A 21,661-nucleotide genomic window follows, 5' to 3' on the forward strand; every position below is an offset into this window, starting at 1 on the left:
TCGTGTAAAAGAGTCTTGACTCACAATAGCGAACATTTAAATGCCCGTGAATTTGTTTGTGTCTGAGTCGTAAAAAGGTCAGTAAATAATAATAATAATGATAATAATAATAATAATAATAATAATAATAATAAACAGAATAATGTCTGATTTAAAACACATTTTAATCGTGGGCAGTTGCTCTGTGTTCATACTCCGATCTCCATCTGATAGAGACGTGGCCGAAAGTTTTCGTGTGACGGTAAATGCAGGACTGAATGACGTGTTGTCCTGCCTGCTGTGTGTGGAAACAACGATTCTGGTGATTTCAGTGCCAACAACGTTTCAATCAGAGCTGTCCGTGGTGCTGAAGTCAGCTGGCCCTGACGTGCACTTACTTCATTTAAGAATCATGTTTTATTAGCTTTGTTGCATTGCACGCGTAGTAGATGTTGAAACATCTCTTTGAAACACGTGACAGTGTGTCACGATGAGTTAAACTATCCTTGCATGACTTCAGACTGTTTGCGTTACTAAATCTAAGATTAGAGAGAGAGCATGTGGCATGCTGTTTCTTTTCTCAGCCACTAAACTGCAGCACTGTGCTATGCTGAGGAGGAAAGTTCAGCTGCTCTGAAACGTCGTGTCTGTCTCATTGAGAAGGCTGCTCGTTTTATTTGCTCCGCAGGTGCCTCCAGATCGCGCTGCTTATGATTAATTTTAGCCTGCGATTTTCCACGCCTGGTTTGACGTCATCAAGCAATTAAGGTAGTAATGCTTAGCCGAGCTGAACAGAACCTATGCGACATAAACACCTTCAGTGAGTGGGTGGACGAGACACACTCAATGCGTGCGTGTGTGTGTGTGTGTGTGTGTGTGTGTGTGTGTGTGTGTGTGTGTGTGTGTCTGTCTGTCTGTCTGTCTGTCTGTCTGTCTGTCTGTCTGTCTGTCTGTCTGTCTTGCTTGCTTATGGAAGCACACCATACACAAAAAAACACACAGATGTTGTGATTTTGGAATTTTTGCAATCACAACACTTGCTTTAATAACTTCTGTTTAACTGAAAGATACATTTTATTCAGCTTTATTCTAATTGTTCATAGCCATAAAACAATAGGCAAACTGGGCACATTACAGACTGAGTTCTGTGGCTTTAGAAAGATACATACTAATAACAGTCACTTTAATGGCCTAGGCTAGCTAATGCCTGGTAGGCTAGCTGATCTTGAAAATGCACAAGATGTTTCAGTTTCATGAACTGTTTTGTCAAATATTTGGTTTAAATCATGTTATCTTCATCTGGTTTGTATATACTTCATCCCCTCATATAAAGAACACTGACAGATCACTGAGTCACATGCCATCCATCTAATACACCAATAATCATATTCAATTTAGTTTTAATGTATTGTAATATTTTAAATGAATTACAAAGGTGAAAACAATGCAATATGAGACTGGATGAAACAATTACCACATCACAATATGTAGGTGTAAGAGGGCGACTGCCTCCGGTGAAACTCTACCAGACTTGGCGTGTGATGTAAATATCCTATTAGTATATGCAGCATATGTGTGTTTGCACAAGTGCTTATGCACACACACACACACACACACACACACACACACACACACACACACACACACACACACACACACACACACACAGACAGACACACTTTATAGCAAGACCTCCCCTTCACCTTCAGGCAAAATTACGAAGTATAAAGACAATCTACCTTCACAACAACATCTGAGTGTTGTCACAACAAACAGTATCGCCTTGTTTCAACACAAGTAAAACCATCAAAACATTGTGCATTTCTCCTTCTCTTTCTTATTTTTAGCAATGAGCGGAGTTTACCGAGTATAATCGTAAGCGCTGCTTAAACAGGATATGAGGAGAAACAGAACAAACATGGTGGGGATAATGTGTTTTTGCTGTTGCTGGTGTCACCATCTGACAAGTGCTGAGCTCACAATGTGGCGTCACGACACGCTTGTCATCGCCAGCCTTATTAGTGAAGCGGTTTAGAGGAGGAACTAGGTGAGAATCAATGTTTCTGCCAGGATTGTTTAGCGTGACGTACCATGGCCTGTGCTGCTGCGCTGCCCTGGGCAATGTTTAATTCATGTTTTTCATAAAAGCTGGATGCACAGAGCCCAAAAGCCATTAGTGTCATCCTCTTTTCGCTCCACAGCGTCATCTCTCCATTTGCGTTCTCTCTCCTTTCAGTCGTCATCCAAACAATAAACTAATTCTTTAGCAATCTGGAACCTCCCTTTAATACCTTTATTTTCCTCTTAGTCCTCTTTTAGAATCAATTTGACTCTTACTTGCTAAATACATTTCTTCCTTTCCAAGCTTTCTGATGCCCGTCTATTTTCACCTCACATGCCTCCAACAAGCTTTCTCCCACCTGCTCTTATTGACACAATCACATCTTTCTGCTTGAAGTGAAACACAACATGTAAAAATATCTCCCTCGCTAGAACTTTTAGACCATCGTGAATTATTCACATCCACATATCTGCACCACATCCCTGACCCTGAGAGAAGTGCTTTTATTTTCAACTCTGCGTAATGAAATCTGGATGGCCTTTTTTATTCTCTCTGACATGATCGTCTTCACTGAGGTGGGGTTTAATGGAGCGGAGGTGATCAGAGGCTTCTGGAAGCTTCCAGGAGGCAGGAAGGTGGATTTCACATCTTCCTTATACGGTGGGAAAATAAATAAGAGTGGTGGTAAAGTAGTAAAGAGGTCATGGTTGTGATATGGACAGCAGAAGGCATGATTTTCAGGCAGGTTCAGTGCAGCTGCATTCAGGAAATCACACCAGTCAGACTCATCAAAGAATAATCAAATAGTTGCACCCTGGTGCAATGCATTACACAAGTGTAATATACCATCATATTACAATAAATACACTTCCTCAGTTCATCAAATGAGGTTATTAGCGGAAAATTTAATACAGTTTTGACAAATACTCTATATGCATACTTTATTTAGTGCCAACAGCTGTGTCCCCCAAAACGTTTTCTTAGGTTCCTAAAAAAAAAAGTAGGTCAGGATTTTTGCATGCATCACAGAATTGTGATTTCATTAAAAAAAAAAAAAAATGCTGTTAATATGCCCGTGCTTGCAGTCCATATGTAGTCATTTCTTTTGCAATCTGCTGACCTCTTTCTGGTCGTTGAATAACAATGTAAATGTGTTTATAATGTTTTAATTAAAAAACTGTAAGGCAAAGTCAGTCAGGAATCAGTGAATATGGAGGAAACTGTGTTTAATCTAGATGAGAAAGTTGTATGTGAATTAATGTGAAATAAAACTGCTATGCAGACTTATGGAAAGTGAATACCAAAGATACATCCATAGGAGTTTTTTTAAACAAGTTACTTTTCCCAAGATCTTTCGAGCAGTGTTTGAGCAAATGCAAAATTATGCCTAAATTATGTGTTTCAATCAATCACAATGGAACTGGGCGTCTGTCGCTGAAACGGTTAAGCAGGATGGCCATTAACTGTACGGGGAGTGATGTCAGTGACCGTCAATGGCTCCTTCTGTTGTGTATGTTTGTGTATATACTGATGGTAGTCTTCTTAAAAACACGAGTTGTATTTGTTAAAAACCTCAGTTCATCCTGACAGCAATCATTGAGTTAAATGTTCTGACAATAAAACAATGTTTTTTAAAAAGCCAGTATCTGTGACTGTCGCAGTCCAATAATTTCAGCTTCATGCATGTAGTGAGGCTACCGGTCTTTGTTTAATCTGCCTTGAACTAGCTTCTCGATCATTAGAATAGCTGTAAGTGCTAACAATAGCTCTGTTTGTTGTATTTTGTGTTGGTGTAGGTGACTTGCTACTTTTGTTGCTAGTGCTACCAGCTACTTTCATTGGAAAAGAGCTGGCAACACTGGGCTGGGTTTCTCAGTTGAATATTTCTTTTTATAGCGTACTCAAGAAACGTTGGCTATGGCTTTTTATTGCTTCAATGGGGACTTAATTGCAACCATTACATCTTAAGTATTTACCTGCGAGCAATCTTTTCTTTCAATTGTGTTCTCAAGCAATTAAAAAAATACAAGAAGCAAACACACATAAGAAGTGTATACTCAGACCAAGAGAAGCAACCTCAGTAAAGACTTTGAATAAATCATATCAACACATCTGGTTGAGTCAACGTAACATCTTAAGAGCTCTGCCAACAGGGGCAATCTTGTTCTTGAATGGAAGATTACCAGCTTAATGCACATGCGTACAGATAAATGCAGGTGAAAGAGTAAATACAGACACCTACACAAGCACATGTGGTTATTTGTCTGATTAAGGAAAGCCATAATTGGATTGAGTCTGCCCATGATTATATAGCTCTAGTGTCAGTGTACTGTTGTGTATCTTTAAACACACGCTAAGTGTGCAGTACACCTACATAGAGAGGATTTACATCAGCAGCAGGTAACATATTTTACACTGAAGCCAGAAGTGAACACACACACACACACAAACAAACACATGCTTGTCTTGCGAGACGAAGTCCTTCGGTGACAGTAAATGTCATATGGTCTGCCGCATTTAGTCCACAATATATGCTGAATGTAACTGCAATAAATCAAATTAGGGAACCCCAATGTTTGCCCCAAATTATATATAAAACCCCCAAATTACTAGTTGAAGTCCTGAAATCTGTCCCCATATGTGACATATCACATGCACACACTCACAGTCATGCAAATCACGGAGCTCCAAAGGGATCCGTGAGAGGAGACCGCAAGTCAGGGATCGTAAACTGATGGGTATAAATCCTGAAATAAATGTGACAGCTCACCAGTCTGCCAATACTTTAACTGTTACAGCTTGTGATAGCAAGGGAAGAGGTATCTGACACTCATGTACTCGAGCCACAGACGAGAGGAATACTTGAACAAGCTCAAACCTCTGTTAGTACATCATAAGTGTCGTCTGAGAGCATCGCACTCATTACTGTCTGCTAAACGGGATATCTTATATTCATCGCTGTGGCGGCAGAAGAGGAAGAGGATTATAATTAGACACCAAATGTACTGTTAACACTGGGGAAGTTTTTCCATGTTTGGATATCTAAAATTAACTGAAAAGACAAACTTTAAACGCAGCTGCTAAGTGCATTGCATCGGTGCTCCGCTGACTGTAAAATATCTGAAAGGATAAGTCTGTTAAATATTCAGAGTTTTTTATCGTAAAAGTCGGTCGTTTTTCTTTGCTGGTGTCGTTTCTGGTCATCTTCAGACAGCACACACATACGTGTACACACATGCAAGCTGACGCACACAGCGGTCAAATAGAGTGTGCTGCTGAAAGTGGGTTATCCTGTGGGACAAGCTGACTTAAGCCATCATGCTTAGCATGCGATATCTTCTGGAGTCACAAACACAGTGAAAACTCAAAGTAGTAATACTGCAGGGTCATCAGGGAGCAGCCTACTGCTGCACTGGCACAACTTTATCTTGGCTGTTTCTCTCTCTCTGCTAGTTTGCACTGAAGAAGATACCATACTTCTCTAGTCCAAAATAATAATTGTATCAAAAAATCTATTTCAATTTCTTACAGTATGCCTGGATGCTGCGTTCAGTTGATTTGTAGCTCCACACTGGAAACAGCAGTCGTTAAATTACTGTACTACTTAAATTACAAACCCATAGAAATCCATAATGAAGGCTGGTATTTGGCACATGGTCCCATGTTCTAATCCAAGCTATTTGGGCGTGTAGCGTGCAAAAGGACAGATAATTGGGTTTATCACTGGCATATTTTTAGTTCACATTTCTCCACACGCAATTTAAAACAGACTGAAAAGGGGCGGGGTGAGTGAGGGAGTGGAAGAGCAGAAAAAAGGAGGAGGAGGAAGATGAGGAGGACGGAAATGGAGGTTGACAAAGGGAAGAGAAAGAAGGAATGGGCCACAGAGATGGAGCCTGGCACGTGTCCAGCTTTGGTGGAGTGTGTGTGAAGGAGCAGCAGTGTTTCTGCCCTCAGGCTCCAGTGCGGGTAGACGGAGCAGAACAAGCCCTCTGTACAACTGCAGGGGTGCCCGACAAACCATGCCTATTTAAGAGAGCAACCTTAGGAAACTTTAGCTATGCAGGGAGCCGGATTATCCACCATGATGCGGACCTCTGTTAACCCTGGCAAACATCACAGGGCAGACGATGATGGTTGTTGTGCGTCCTAAGGCATCCTGTCATGTTGCTAAGTTTAATGAAGAAACAGATAAACTTGAGTGCTGGAGATTCTATTAAGTGGTGGTCTGAATGATAAAATGATGAAACCAAAAGAAGAATATTATTTGACAATTACATGAACTGGATGCTTCGTTTCAATGAATGGACATTTAAAGAAAAACTATGAAATAGTAAAAGCTTTGTTGAAGATTTGTGTTGAAGGTAAAATAATAGAGAATACTACAGGAATAGTTCACTATTTTGGAGAAATGTTTTTTTTATTTTCTCTCACATTTACAGTTAGCTGAAAAGATAGATACCACTCTCAAGTTTGTCAGTTAACTACAAAGCCACAGCAAGGGTATGGTATGGTTAGCTTAGCTTTGCTTACCTTAGCTTAGCTTAGAATGGAAACAGGGAAAATATCAAGCTCTGTCCAAAGGTAAAACAATCCAAACAAAATGCAAAAACAACATCTTAGTGTTAGACGACAGGTGTGTGTCTTCGGAGAGAGTTGGGCTAGCTGTTTGCTCAGCATTATGTCCAGTTTCTGTTCCATTGTTATGCTAAGCTAAGCTAATTATCTACAAGCTGTAACTTCATATTCAACATAGTGGTTTCTGATGGACATTCTCAGCTCACTCTTGGTAAGAGCGGTGAAAAGCATTTTCTTAAACTATTTCTTTAAGGCAAATGGAACATTTTTTTAAAAAATTTCTTAAACTAATTTTGTGATATGAATATTTTCAGCAAAGCTAAATGACAAGTAATGGAGTCTACATCAATGCACCAATCAAATTCTTTCACCAAGCTATTTCTACATTAAGCCTATGTCTATTTACGACCCCTTCAAGAAACATTTGGCTTAAACCAGTGCTTTATTTTCCAAAGAGCTAATTATTGGACTTTCACTGTGAGCTATTGAACAAGTGCACTTCCGTCATCAGAGCTACTGTACCTTAACAAATGGACAGAAGGCTTCGTGTGACCATTTTGTGTTGGACAAAAACTGCTGATCTGAAAAGCTGGCTTCACTTAAATTAACGCTGCAGCACAGATCCGATGGGTGAGGGGTAAGGAGGTTGCTGCAGAAGGTAACACCCAATAGGAGATGGAAAGAGATCAGTTAAAAAGCAGTGTCCTGGAAAAGTGCTGCTCTGTGAAGGACTGTGACACCATTCAGAAAGCATGGTCACAGTTGGAAGAGAAATGAAAGCAGCAACTCACATCACTTCATTGTTGTTGTATGGCAACACTTAAGTGCTAGGTGCTTTGGTCAAATATGCATTTGTACTTCCTGTCAGAAAGTTGTTTCAACCATTTATCAATTACTTTTTGATAACTATTTAGCTGTTAAATGTAGCTATCTGTTCCACCTATGTATTACCTTTAAACTATTCATTACATTTTCCATTTCTTTCCTTTAGGGAAATCTTTCAACTAATTACTCATAACATTTAGCTAGCTATGCCAACTGTGTACCCATTACCTTTATTAAACTACTGGGTCTTTTAGTAATTTGAAATACCTTTACAGTTTAGATCATAACTCTTTATTCATTACTTACTTTTAGATTTCTACTTGCATTCGCATTTGACACATAGGTGTTACAGCTGACTAGATTACGGGATACGTATAAGCTAATGTTAAATTGCACATAAGAGCTTTACATTACACAATCTTATACTATGTATGACAGCTGGCCTGTTTTGTTCTCTTCTGTCTTTCCCCCAGACACATCAACATCACATCTGTCACCTTTATGCTCCAGTCAACCTCATATTGATAAGGTGGAGCACGTGAAATACATCTCTCACACACACAGACACACACACACACACACACGAACCAAAGGGAGCACAGTAAATAAAAGTCTTGTCGATAGCTGTCCACAGCAGCAGAGGCTCATAGTATTTTTGCTGATGTGCTGACTTCAGGAATCAGCTTTTCACTTTTGCTGAGATAAAGGATTTGAGGCCAGTTAAATCGTATCATAGTGTGTTATATGTGTGTGTGTTCATTTAGTGGTAGTACATCAGAAGAAACAGTGTGATTGGTCTTCAGAGGCTTCCAACAGTTGGAAGGTGATGTTATTTTCACCTAATATTACCTCTTGGTTGGCAGATGGAGTTCACAAATTTGGGCACATGCACTCGCAAACACACGGGCACACACACACACACACACATGCCTGCAATGGAACAAACGCTCATTAGTGCTGTCGAGCACATTTCCTCTTCTGTCAGAGTGAGGAATGAGGCTCTCTCATACGCACACATAGACACACAACAACCAGGATGTCCATTAACTGGATGTGACCCTGAATGCGGGTTCAACCTTTTTTTTTTCCACTTCAGAAAAAAATAAAATGTCTCCATAATTTGTTATTGGTTAATTTTATCTCACCAATAAAGCAGATGAACATTAATAACATTTTACAAGGAACACATGTATGGTGACTAAATATGTGTTTTAAAGCGACACCTACACGTACATTTACAAGACCTCAGACACAAAACACACACAACTGCTTGTCCTCCAATGAAAACGAGTTTGGGGAAGTTTAAAATGGGATTGAGGTCATCCTGATAAAATATGACACATATGACATTTTAGTGTCATTATACTTATACGTACTATACTTTTGATGTGTATAAAAATACTTGTACCAATTTCTGCCAACCTCGTCTGCCCCCTGAGTGCTGAACACCTCCTTTTATCGCTCACTGTCAGGACTCAGCCGAGTCTTTTAACAACGTCAGTTATCACATCCACAGAAGCAATAATAGTATTTTGCCTTTTTTTAATTCCTCAATCCCTCTTTTTTACTTTATACATATAACAGTGTCTTTGGGGACAACATGAGGATAGAGTCATAGATTTTCTGAGCTTATAAATTGTTTTACATCTTGTGATTGTATATGATGTTTTGTGAGAAAAATGGAAGTCATAAAGTGTGTGCATGCAAATATTTAGGGCTGAGCAAAGCTGAAAACATTTAACTGATTAATTGCATGATTGTTTTCAATCAAATTAATCAAAAAACTACACTTGTACTAATTGGGGAAATGTTTGACAGTAATTTAATTTTGCATTGGGTTAATTGTGCAACATTATTGGATTAAGGAAAAGAAAGATTTGAGGAAGAACCTGAGGAACATGTGACTGAAGGAACAGCTTTTTATTCAATACAGTCAGTGTCACATTTATTCTTAATATCATATCTAACCTGGTGCTGCTAAAAGTGAGAAGTGGTGCACAAAGGAGAGAAAATAATAAATAAACCAAACAAGTGATAGAAAGAGAAAGCAAGAAAGAGGAGAATACACATTCTTCAAAATAATGATTGCAACACTGCTCGGGAGGTGGATTGTGGAGATGAGGCACAATGCTCTGAAGCAGAACATGACGAAGAACAGAGCAAGAGATGATGGATTCATCATTTTATGAAGAGAAAAGGTGGATAGGACACATTGTGCTTGCGTTGTTACAATAAAGCTTGGTTTAAAACATGATAACTTGTGGTCCATTGTAATGTGTAAATAATGAATTGTATAATGTCTTATTTTTCACATCAACAGTGGTGCAGAGGTTAACCTTAAGGTTAAGGAAGTTAATGTTGCTGGCAGCATTACTTAGGCTGTATATCAGATCAGAGCCAGACCTGGTACAACTTCTCAATTATAGCTTCTATGGCAGATGATTATTTGGCAATTTTCTACCTCATGGAAAACAAATCTTAGAAATCTCCATACCTATAAAAAGAGAAACACAAAATAGTAAATAGAAATAGATTAGAAGACATGCAATGAACACCTGCTCCGTGAATGCAATGATTTATGTGTCTGGCAGCACCCAGGATGTCTTCGAAGTGAAGATCATCTTTTTTTTTTTGCATGACCAAATATAACTACTTCATGTTTGACTATAATTTTGATATTATCTATCTGATTTTGCATATTGATTTTGGCTTATTGATTCTGGTTCATACATTTCTAAAAAAATTTAGAACAAAATGAAACATGTCAAATCAATTATCAACTATTTTTTCATCTGATTCAGACATGTCGTTATTTATAAATAACAATATACTTGATTCTACCATACTGCATCTCAACCGTGTGCCCATTAATCTGCATCAACAATCAGACAACAACAGTACAGGTTGAAATCACACCATTATCTCATCTGGAAAGACAACACTTTCTCTTACTGCTTGGAAAGCGTTAATTGTGGAGACTGCAAAGTGACTTACCATGTTATCAAATGAAGTATAAATTAGCATTGATTGGCTATACAGTCATTTTTTTCATATTTCAGACATTTAAATTATATGTTTTTCCATAAGTTAATAGATATGTTGCACTTTTGATGTACTTTAATGTATGTTTTAAGGTGTGTGTGTGTGTGTGTGACTCACTCTGTGTCATCAGCTGTTGGTGTGTTATAGCTTTGGAACAGCGGCTGCATGAAGAGCCCCAGAGTTCCCACCAGACACACCAGGATGAAGATCCACAGGAACAGACGGTCTATCACCATGGCCACGTACTTCCAGTCTTCTATGATCTGGAACCAAACCAACAAGTTACAGATTGTTAACACCGATCAAATCATGACTATAAAGGAAGTTTGTAGGAACAGAGATTCAGGGAAATACCATGTTTTTACTCTCGAGAAGAACGTAAACTTGTGAGGCGTCTCTGAAGGTCTGTTTGCTCACAATCCACCTATTTTACAACTGAATATTTGCAAGACCCCTCCTCCAATCGATGACTGTACTACCGACAGTAGTAGTCCACGGATCACATCCTTATTTAGTTATATTAGTCTATGAGGTTAACAGTTACGTAAGTTGTTTGAAAAGACCCGTTTATGACGACATGCACTGTAGTACTTCCTACTGTGTGAAAAATCCATGTAATGTTAGAAGCCAGGTCATAAATGCTTAAACTGCAGCAGCTCAGTCAACATTACTTGAGACTGCGTTATGTTGCGTTATACACATTGGATAGTCCTCAACCTCGAACAACCAGTCAAACAAGGTCTTTGATATTGCAATTTTCCTTATCATCTAATTATAAACCAAATAATATTGTCCTTCTGTCCGTCCGTCCTACCCGCATGCAGAAGACATGGGACTAGGATGCAGAGTTATTTTGCTTGAGAAATTTAATTTTAACATCAGTTTTATAACACAATATGGTATGCAAGTGCATATTAAAGCACTTATATCGGTTTCTCATTTTAATACAAGCTAGCTGGAGACAATACAGTCAGCCAGTGACAGCGTTTCTAACTAACTCAAGGAGCTAAATCTTTAAGCTTAACATCAATGACAATAATGTCTATGAAGCTTCAATGACACCAAATACATATCAGGGTGTGATTTTAACTGCTACTTGATGAAGAAATAGTTTTTGGAGCAATTATAGCTGCAACACTTGTTTGTAATGTGCAGAGTGTCTTTGTCTTCTCACCCCTTCATCGTCGTCTTCAGTCTTCATATGTTCTGCAATGTATCTTACTCCGTCCACCGCCTCCTCCACATCTGCATCCCACTGAACAGCCGAAGGCCTACGGAAGTCTGAAAACCCACCACCCCCATCTGGGATGTCGTCCACCTTCCAGCAAAACTTGTGTGCCAAGTCCTCGTTCACGTAGAAAGAGTCGGCATCTGTTCGGATCCCACCGAGTCGGACATTTGAATACTGCCTCTTGTCTGTGCCGCTCAGGGAATTGTTTTTCTCGACGGTACTCCGGTTTGCATACTTCCTTCGGATTTTATCACGTTGGACATTGGAAGATCCCGGACGCCTCATGAAGAGGAAGGTGGGGAGGCGGACTAAGAAGAAGCGTTTGACCCAGTCGGGCATGTGGTGGGTGGATGGAGAGCGGTGGTGCACATTGAGGACACAGACGCTAGTCACAATACAAAAAGTGACCAACACCATAGTAAACATCAAGTATTTACCTTTGAGAGAGAAACAAAAAGATGTCATTGGCGTTAGTCACGTCAGTGGAAATTTGCATCGTTTGCAACCATTCGCATCTATGCATTGACTTTGCATCTGAAAAATTCACAATGCTTTTGTTGTGCACACAGCATTACTCTGGAATTGAATAATCACTGAGTCTCAAATGATTGCGGGGATAATGTCCAACATGAACAAAAAAGCCTCAAATAAAGTTTCGATATGGCTCAACTTTTACAGACTGTACATTTCCACATCACTACTTTTAATAATAAAAAAGTATTATCCGTCTTGATTTTTTTCATGAAAAATCTGAATGTACGATATGTTTACTATATTTTTTACATTATTACTATATTTGGTTTAAAAATGTGTCTTTGAACGATATACAAAAAAGGTTACTTGTGCATCATCTATTCATTTAATCAGATCTTTAAATATTTTGAAATTATTTTTAGATATTTAACTCCCAATAATCCAAGACTCATCTGTAAGTAATTCAGTAGTTTACACCCTTCACTGCATAACACAAATATAAATAAATATGACTGACCTATGAGTGGCACTGCGAGAGAGGTAGGTGGCACTATCTTAGATATCAGCAGCAGGAACACAGTGAGAGCCAGCAGCACAGAGATGCACAGCGTCATCTTCTCCCCGCAATCTGAAGGCAGATAGAACACCAGGATAGCCAGCGACGTGATCAGCACACATGGGATGATCAGGTTAATGGTGTAAAACAGCGGCTTCCTCTTGATCACAAAATCATAAGTGATATCCAGGTAGGTGATGTCATTGGGGTCCTCGTTTTTGCGCGCCGGAAGCGAGACGATATCCCACTCGCCACTCGGCGTAAAGTCATCACGGCTGGCAAAGTCGCTTGGGAGGATCAGGTCGACTTCTGTGTAATCGTAGGTCCAGGAGCGGAACTTGAGGGTGCAGTTCTGCTGGTCGAAGGGGAAGTTCTGCACCTCGATGGCGCAGGCTGACTTGTAGATGGCCGGGGGAAGCCAGAAGATGTCTCCTGTGTTGGAGACCACAGCATTGCAATAGAAGGAAACCTCATACACGCCATCAGCACTGTGAGAGGTTGTGGGTGAGAGGTGAGATCAGAAAGTTGATAGATTCAAAGTCTACAATTACAATCAACACATAAATATATTTATAGTCAGCTAACTCTTAAGGCAGCACTATAAACCTTTTTTTCTCCCTTCATTGGTTTGATAATAATCAGACAAACCCAAACTCTTCCCCATGAATGTCTGAAGTAATATTACAAGTAGACATTAATTAAGTACTTTCTAATCCCCTTTGCCAAAAACTGGCTTGGTAGAGAAAGTTAGCAATATTTTAATTATAAAATTCCCAGTGAGAAACATGTTTTATTTTTGGTTTTTAGTTTCTCTAACTACAATAAAATGATATACACTAGCTCTATTAATGCCATACAGTAATACATTCAAGGCCAACACCCATAAACACATGCTGTAAATGTAATTGCATTACTTTATTACAATGACTTCAGGTCAAATTCTCTTTGGTGGGATGACATGAACATGCTTACTTGTTGTATAGCACGATATCAGGAAGCCAGATGTGTTTGGATGGTATTCGTAGTTTCTTGATTCCTTCGTACTTCTCCGGGTCCCATCTAAGCCTGTAGTCATTCCACTCCTGCAGAGAGAGAGCGTTTTATAAACTTCCTCACTGTCAAACACACCCACATACTGTATGTTGAACATTGTATGTGCATTTGACAGTTAGAAAGATTAAATTGTACCTGAAATAGCCACAAGTTGGTCGTCATTATCTGTTCTCTCTCATTCTACAAGAAAACAATAGTGTGCTTGTCATTTAATAAGCATAATTTCCATAAAAATCCCTTTATAATATAAATGGTTGAATTATTCGTAAGTCTTCTGGCAGAAGATTTAGCACAATAGACTAAATATCAAACCCAAATATCAAAGCACGTATATGGAGAGGACGCAATAACATAAACATGTTGCGGCTGAATATCCCTTACAAAACATTCACAAAATGTCACAAAGGTAGATAAAATATTTAGCTACATATATTCCCTCCCACTCCCAGAGTAAATTATAGAACATGTATGATTTAATGTAATCATCTGTAACAGGACTGTGCGGAGGACACAGACGTTGGGGCATCGCAGCAATCACAGGCTGAGTCAGTTCTCCAGGTTTTAAAGGTTTTTAATTAAACACAAAAGATCTGCAAACGTAGCTCAGTCCAGAGCTTTAGCAATTCTTTACACTGACTAAACTACATCAGCCGGGCCGCTAGCCAATTTACCGGCTTAATCTCATCTCCCCTTGTCGCATGTCTCTCTGCTCCGTTCCCCCTCTTTGGCTTTCGTTCACCTCCCTGACGAGGAGATCAGGATCAGGTGTGTTTCTTCCTGATCTCAATGCTCTCCTGACGAGGAGTGGGTGGAGCCTTCTGGCTGGATTGTAGATGCCAGCCACTACCCTTCCCCTCAGGCCCTTACACATCCAACTGGGATCTGTTCGTGACAGGAGGCTGAAGTATTGCATAATTTAATGAACGATGGTGACTGCATTATAAATTGTTTTTAGTCAACTGTGGCACGGAAGACAGACATTGAGAGACTATTTAAAAATAGTCATTATTCTCGCTGTATGGTCTCTTTTACTTGCGTATGTAGATCATATATTGGCACAAGTATTACATTAAGACTGTTTCATAATCAGTTGAAAGTAAGTCAAAAATGAACCGGGTCTTTCTTACAGCGAGAACTCAAAGTTGCATTTTAAGAGTTGGACGCTGTGTGAACCCTGCTTGAATGCTGTGTGCATCCCCAAGAGGGCCCTCTAACCTTCAAATATTCTGCTGTGTGGGACCTTTGTAGATCATCTTTTCCTCGGCAAGAGCAAGACACACTGCAGGCCGGTCGACGGCATCAAATGAAATAGCAAATTATGTTTAGAAGCCTAGATTATGGAGACTTAGTGACTAAAATGCAATGGGGGTTTAAAAAAAAAAAGTGGTACTTATACATCTCATTCACATTTTGTTTGTGTAGGCGCACCAATTTGCCACAGCAAAGTCTTTGAAAACCTTGGTTTCAGGCAACTAAAGTGTCATGTCAAGTGTTCATCTTTTATTCAATATTCCAAAAACTCATCTATCAGTCCCTTTTAGTTGCTTATCTCATTCAGGGTTGTGAGAGGGCTGAAGCCTACCCCAGCATGCATTGGTTGTGAGGAAGTATACATTATGGTGTGGCCACCTGTTTGTCACAGGGCTAACTCAAAGAGACAGCTTTAGGCTCAAGTTTCCCATTAACCTGCATTACTGTAAATGTTTTATAACACATATTTGTATGTGTAGTCAATGCTGTTATGATATTTATAGCTGTATCGTTTAAGTTTCATTTAAGGAAGACCGTACTGAAGCAATTACAAAGTACGTTGCATGTAAAGTCACACCTTACTGGGACACTTGTTTAATGAGCCATCGCTAATCTTATTAGTAGCACCTGTGCTTGTCCTACCACGGAAACAATCCTCTTTGAAAATAGCCTACAGATTGAGATGCCAATCAAACACACTTGGTACACATCCACACAGCCATGAGAGCGTCACTAATTAGAATACATAAGTGAAAACACCTGCGTCCGGCCCTGCATGGGTCTTTACTGCATAGATGACCCAGAATGACTTGATAAAAATGTGAAGTACACCAGTAAATGGACAGTAATACATCATCATTGTTATCATTCAGTAACAATGATCCTTAAAGGAATGAGAGCAGAAAAAAAATAGTAGGCATCTTTTATGCTATGGTGTAGTGGGCTGATACACTGCCCCACAGAATAGTTTAACCAACTGTGTGATATATTGTGAAATATCCAACGTGTTGCTTTAACTAGAGCAACCTAATGACCCCAATGTAATCTCAAAGCAGAATGTAGTGCCGTAGCGACCGCAGCTGTGTCCTTGTCGCCTTCAATAAAAATATAATATATTAAAATTGGCTTTAATTATGTTCCTTCAAACCTTTTGTTACAATCAGAACGTGGCTGTAATCAAATTGATAATGTACGTAGTGTATGTCAAAAATGTGTTTGTATATAAAGAAAACATACTTACTACGCTGATGAGCTGCGACAGAGACACCTGTATGGAGATGGTGACCTGTTGGCTCTTATTGACAGCAGGTCTGATCAGTTTGTTGTAGCGCTCTGGACCCAGCAGGTAGTTCACCAGCCGTTCCTCTGCATTCTCTGCCCTGCTGCCTGCAGACCACGGAGAACACAGAGAGGGAAAACATTTAATTTTGGAAGAGCTATGAACCCATTACAAATCTTAACGATACACGTGCACTTACATGTGCCTTTGCTTTTAGAAACAGACAAAGTATTTGTCTAGGGGTGGTGTGTCTCGCTTTAATAGAGTCATTGAATAGACAAATGTCACCACATTATATTTGCGTGTATGTTGCAGCTGCAAGCGTGTGATATTCATCACGGTATGTTTTCAGTCCAGTGACACCAAGAATGATGAACAATAAACAAGTTGGGTGTAAATTAAGTAAATTAACCAAAGGGCCGAATCACGAGTTCTCTATAAAATGTGAGCGTGTGTGTATGGGGTTGCATCTTGCAGTCTCACGCTTTACTGCAGGGTTTTAGAGCAAAATAACAAACAAAAATCCAGTCATGCATCCATCACTGTGAGAGGATCCCTGAAGCTTTGTGTTTCCTCAGTTACGTAAAAGTGATCGTATGAATAAGGCAGAAGCAAAATGCTTTTGACCCACTCTCCTGGCTTCCACAACCATTATGTCTACGTTGTCAAACAAACTGACAACAGCGCAGAGAATGTTTATTATCGGGAATGCTTCACCCCCTCTGTGCCACATGGATTGTGTGTTTTTGTAAGAGAAGGCTGAGTGAGCAAAGATGTTCTCTTTTTACTACAGCAGCCTGTTCTTTAAAGTCACTGTCAATGTTTTCAGCTATTTACAAAGCAAGAGAAGTCAGGAAATGCATTAGAACTGAATGAATCTCCTTCAATGTTTTTATCTTCAAAGGATAAATTACTTTCCATCAAGTATGAATGTCAATGGTGTATTTGTGCGAGAGATTTGTTAGTTAAACTGAAGGTTAACGTAATAGATGCTATTTTAAGTCATTAATGTATTTCGAGTGAGAACACGCGTGGTAACAGTTTACACAACAGCCTGAAAATGTATTTTACATTTAAATACGTTATCTGTATCTGGAATATATATATATATGTGTGTGTGTGTGTGTGTGTGTGTGTGTGTGTGTGTGTGTGTATTAGGAATAGGAATAAGGGAATAATAACTTTGTTTTTAATATAGACTTAGTAATAAATAATGATAGAAAAATTTAAATAAAGACAATTCTCATGATATTTATTTCTATTTACTTACAATGCAAAGAGAAATATTGTTTCTGGCTGAAAACTGCAAAAATAAATTGTTCAAGTTTCGACAACAGTTTTTAACTGGTTATGAAACAGTTTCAGTTTAAAACTGCCACCTCTATATGACCTACGTTAGAAAACGAGACCACCAGAAAGACGACTATGGCTATTTCTATATCATTTAGTTATTCTTAATGACAGTCACCTGGTCTGATTCCCCACGAAATCCAACAAAAACGATTTACCATGAAAGCCTTGTTTACATTTTCCCTGGCAATTTTTTGCAGTAAGACAGTTAAAAGAAAGCAAGTACATTTGACTATTTTTTACATTATATTTCGTCAATTTTGGAAATACTATCGTCTTGTGAAAATGTAACTTTGTAAACTGAAATATAACTAAAACTAACAACTTTGTCAAGTTTAGAGAAGACTGAAAGTGAAAAACGCTGCAAAAACAAGTGTGTTTTGGCAACAAAACAACATTTAGGCCACAAGGGTTCTTGGTTCACACATGACGCAAACCGCCACCACCTGGGGGAAAGCCCTGTGTATTTCACCCGTCCACAACCCCAACCAAACTTCCAGTAGTTCCAGCTGAAAGAAAAAGGAATTACTTTTGGAAAAAGGACTCGAAAAAATTAGCAATGTGCTCTTATGACATGGTTTGACTCACAGAAAGAAAAACAGAAACATTGTCTCATGCATTCTTCTTCCTTGTTAAAACATGGCGCCCACATGTCTCACATTTCTCACTTCACTGCTTGTGGTTTTCTTCCTAATAAGATTTAGTTGTGTTATGATCGTAGCGGTTTATGTAGCCTTGAGCTGTAAGCCTCGCGCAGAGGTAAGGAGGTCGGGTGGGTTCGCTTATTGCTAACTCCTCGAGCTTAGATCCTTTTGCATTTTCAAACTCGCTGTCTTCAGACTCACCTGACACAAGTGACATCACTCGGGGCGATTCATCAGACTTCACAAAGCTCCTTCAGCCACAAAAGGCCTGATTCAAAATACCAAGACCTGTAAACAGACTTTATTGTGTAACATTTATGGAGTTGTTTATTAAGCCTACTGGAACTGGTGTGTTTCTTAACCTCTATGTTTTGTGACAGCTTCAGTTGAAACACAGATGTTGTGACTTAGGAATGATGCCAGGCATCATTGCGTAGCACAAGGCCGGATCAAGTCTTCAAACACTTACACCAACATGCTGGCAGACACAGCAAAGTGTGATTTGCCTTCTTGGTGTATTACATCATTTAAATAATTCAAACCAAGATTTCAGGGTATCTTTGCCTTAATGGATGTTACAGAGTAATGCTTGACTCTGCTGCCTGCCAGAGCTGATCTGGGTGACAGTCCACTTGCTATCGTAGAGCAGACATGGCTCTTGATGGCTCAGATTTTTTTTCTGTCTCAAAAATTGTGTCCTTTTGGCCTACAAACTAAAGCTAAAACAAAGCCAACAAGTGTAGACAATTGTATGGTGAAACTATCCAACAGTAAACACTGTGTAGAGGAAAACCTGAGTCAAGGTCAGGATAATAAAAGGAAACGCTTCTTTTAGGATAGTGATGGAGACATCCGAATGTTCTGCCTAAAAGACGGGAGACGGTGCTCTCTTGGCAGTAGGTATAAAATAGCCTTCTATAAATTATTCAAAGAGCCCATCTGCTTTCAAAAGTATGCTCACTACACACCGTTTTTAAAACCCTCTCTGCTTTTTTATTTTAAAAAAATTTCAAATTTGTTGTCAAAGACATACAACATACTCTTATTTTGGGAAGGGTTCTTCAAGTTAGTGTTTCTTTCTTACCTCAATGCTTTTAAAGGCAACAAGAACTAAAGGCAAGAACTAAACATGTACATACACTGTTTATAAAATACACATAAACTACACATGATGGGTTTTGCACTCAATGTACTTTGAATGCGTTTGTTTCTGTTTCTGAGATTAAGGGGCCTAAATACAAAGCACACTGGATTAGTTAAGTTCTTCGGGGTTGCATTATGATGACTACAAGATTTTACCTCATGTATCATTTTGCTTTTCAAAAAATATAAAGATATTTGAAAAAAATACAAGCTACATTAAACTCCCACCTTTATTTTAAGTAGTGTTGTGCAATATCGCCAAACATGTAACCCTGGTCCAGGTAATTTCATAACAATACAATATATAATGATAAAGCATGTGCTCTTGTATGAACTAAGACAAATGAAACAAGCACTGAGTGTTTTCCTGTCACTCCTGTAACACAGTACATGCAGTTAGTGTTGTGATCCAATGACTTATTTGGACATATCATTCAAAAAGAGCAGTAGTTCGTTCAGGCTTCCTTGCATTCAGTATCTGATTATGAATGAATATCAAATTAGTGCCATCTTTGATGTGGGAAACTGTGCATGATGACTCAGGACAACACCTTAATTTTCCTTTAGGTACATTATCTAATCTGCAGGTAACTTAGACCTAAACTCAACCTCCTGTGTGTGTGTGCGTGTGCGTGTGTGCGTGTGTGTGTGTGTGTGTGAGAGAGAGAGAGAGAGAGAGAGAGAGAGAGAGAGAGAGAGAGAGAGAGAGAGAGAGACTTTTCCTTTCTATTTTCGTATTTTTGAGAGACGTTTCTATGATGCCGAAGTTGTGCGTCATGAGCACCATGGACAGCGTTGTGTTGTTTTAGTCAATATCTAAAGCACACAAGGCCATTACTGTACGTCTCGAGAATTTTATTAAAACAAGAGTTTCACTACGTCACCTAACTTAATTACACATCCACACGCTGGGTCATTTTAGGAATATAGAGGAACATACCTGTGTGAGAGAGAATGAAGAGCAGGAGCACAGTGTTGGCAGTCATCTCCTTTCTGCTTCCTTTGACAAACTTTCTACTTTGTTATATTGTCCTCCAAGAAAAAAAAACAAGTGCCTTGACTGTGAATAGTTGTTTTTTTTAAATACAGTGTTTGTATTCCGTCGTGCTACGGTTCTTGTTTCCTCACCGGTTGACACACACCTGCTTCGGTTCGTCGTCTTTTGCCTGAATATTCAGCAGCGTAAAAATGACCGAAACCAAGAAACGCTTCTAATATACTAATCAAGTAATTTGTTGAAAATGTTTATTTTCCAAAGATCACATGTTGGTCTCCTAATTTATAGCCGATTTACTAGAGGAGCTGGGCTGCCCATTGCGCACTGCCGGCTCAGCCACAAACCAGCCACGATTACATTTAAATCACTCTCGATCCAAATCCAGAAGTCCAAATAAGTGCACGGGTGTTCTTTTCATCCCGCCCCGAAACAATATTGTAACTTCTTCATCTGAGGACCAAACCACCAGCGCTCACCCGCGTTATAGGTTCGCTCTCTTCTGGTGAAGCGCGGAAGTTCTCATGCGTAAAGAGATTGGCGCAGTTGCAAAAAGTGCAGGACGCACCGACAAGACGCTCGTTGTTCATATGTTACCTCAGAGTAAACACTTGCAGTTAATGTCGAAGCAGAGAAGAATGACTATGAAAGTCCGTGTTGCCCGCAGGTGAAGCCATGGAGGAGAAGCGGGATGTGTTGGGGGTGCTGAGTGTGTGTGCTCCCTGAGTTGCGGACCGGAGTGGAAAAGATTCACGTCATGGCTCGAGCTGATGTTACGCGGCCGGTCTGCTGGAGATAGTCCCTGCTCTGTTCTGCCAGAGGTGCTTTGACAGCCGATACTTTACAGTGAACCCGAACTTGAACATTGCAGAGAAGAGCACGCACAAGAGAGCACATAGCCTACACCCATCTGATAAACTCGGTTTGTACTTTTAATCTGTAATTATGAGCCATTGTATGAAGCAATCTATTTTAAGATGATTTAATAGCTGGATTAACACACACACACACACACACACACACACACACACACACACACACACACACACACACACACACACACACACACACGCATGTGTGTGTGTGTATATATATATATATATATATATATATATATATATATATATATATATATATATATATATATATATATATATATATATATATAACCAATACAGATCTAGATAACCAATACAAACC

The 21,661-nt window shown here is 39.3% G+C and overlaps 1 protein-coding gene across 2 annotated transcripts; it reads right to left on the bottom strand.

Moving 5' to 3' along the window:
- Window positions 1-9,553: 9,553 nt before the first annotated feature.
- On the bottom strand, window positions 9,554-20,453 carry chrnb5a (cholinergic receptor, nicotinic, beta 5a). 2 transcript variants are annotated; one of them, XM_068588548.1, is made up of 8 exons: window positions 20,408-20,453; window positions 16,292-16,437; window positions 13,936-13,980; window positions 13,720-13,829; window positions 12,709-13,235; window positions 11,661-12,154; window positions 10,604-10,749; window positions 9,554-9,938 (listed from the first exon to the last, which is right to left on the bottom strand). In XM_068588548.1, the coding sequence occupies exons 1-8, from the start codon at window positions 20,451-20,453 to the stop codon at window positions 9,923-9,925; spliced, it is 1,530 nt and encodes a 509-aa protein (XP_068444649.1). In that variant the 3' UTR covers window positions 9,554-9,922. The 2 variants fall into 2 exon arrangements, with proteins under 2 accessions (XP_068444649.1, XP_068444650.1); XM_068588549.1 differs by lacking the exon at window positions 20,408-20,453 and having other exon boundaries at window positions 12,709-13,179; window positions 16,292-16,318.
- Window positions 20,454-21,661: the final 1,208 nt, after the last annotated feature.

This window comes from Clinocottus analis, unplaced genomic scaffold, assembly GCF_023055335.1.
Source record: "Clinocottus analis isolate CAN_PGR_092001 unplaced genomic scaffold, fCliAna1.0.p SCAF_22, whole genome shotgun sequence".
NCBI lineage: Eukaryota > Metazoa > Chordata > Actinopteri > Perciformes > Cottidae > Clinocottus > Clinocottus analis.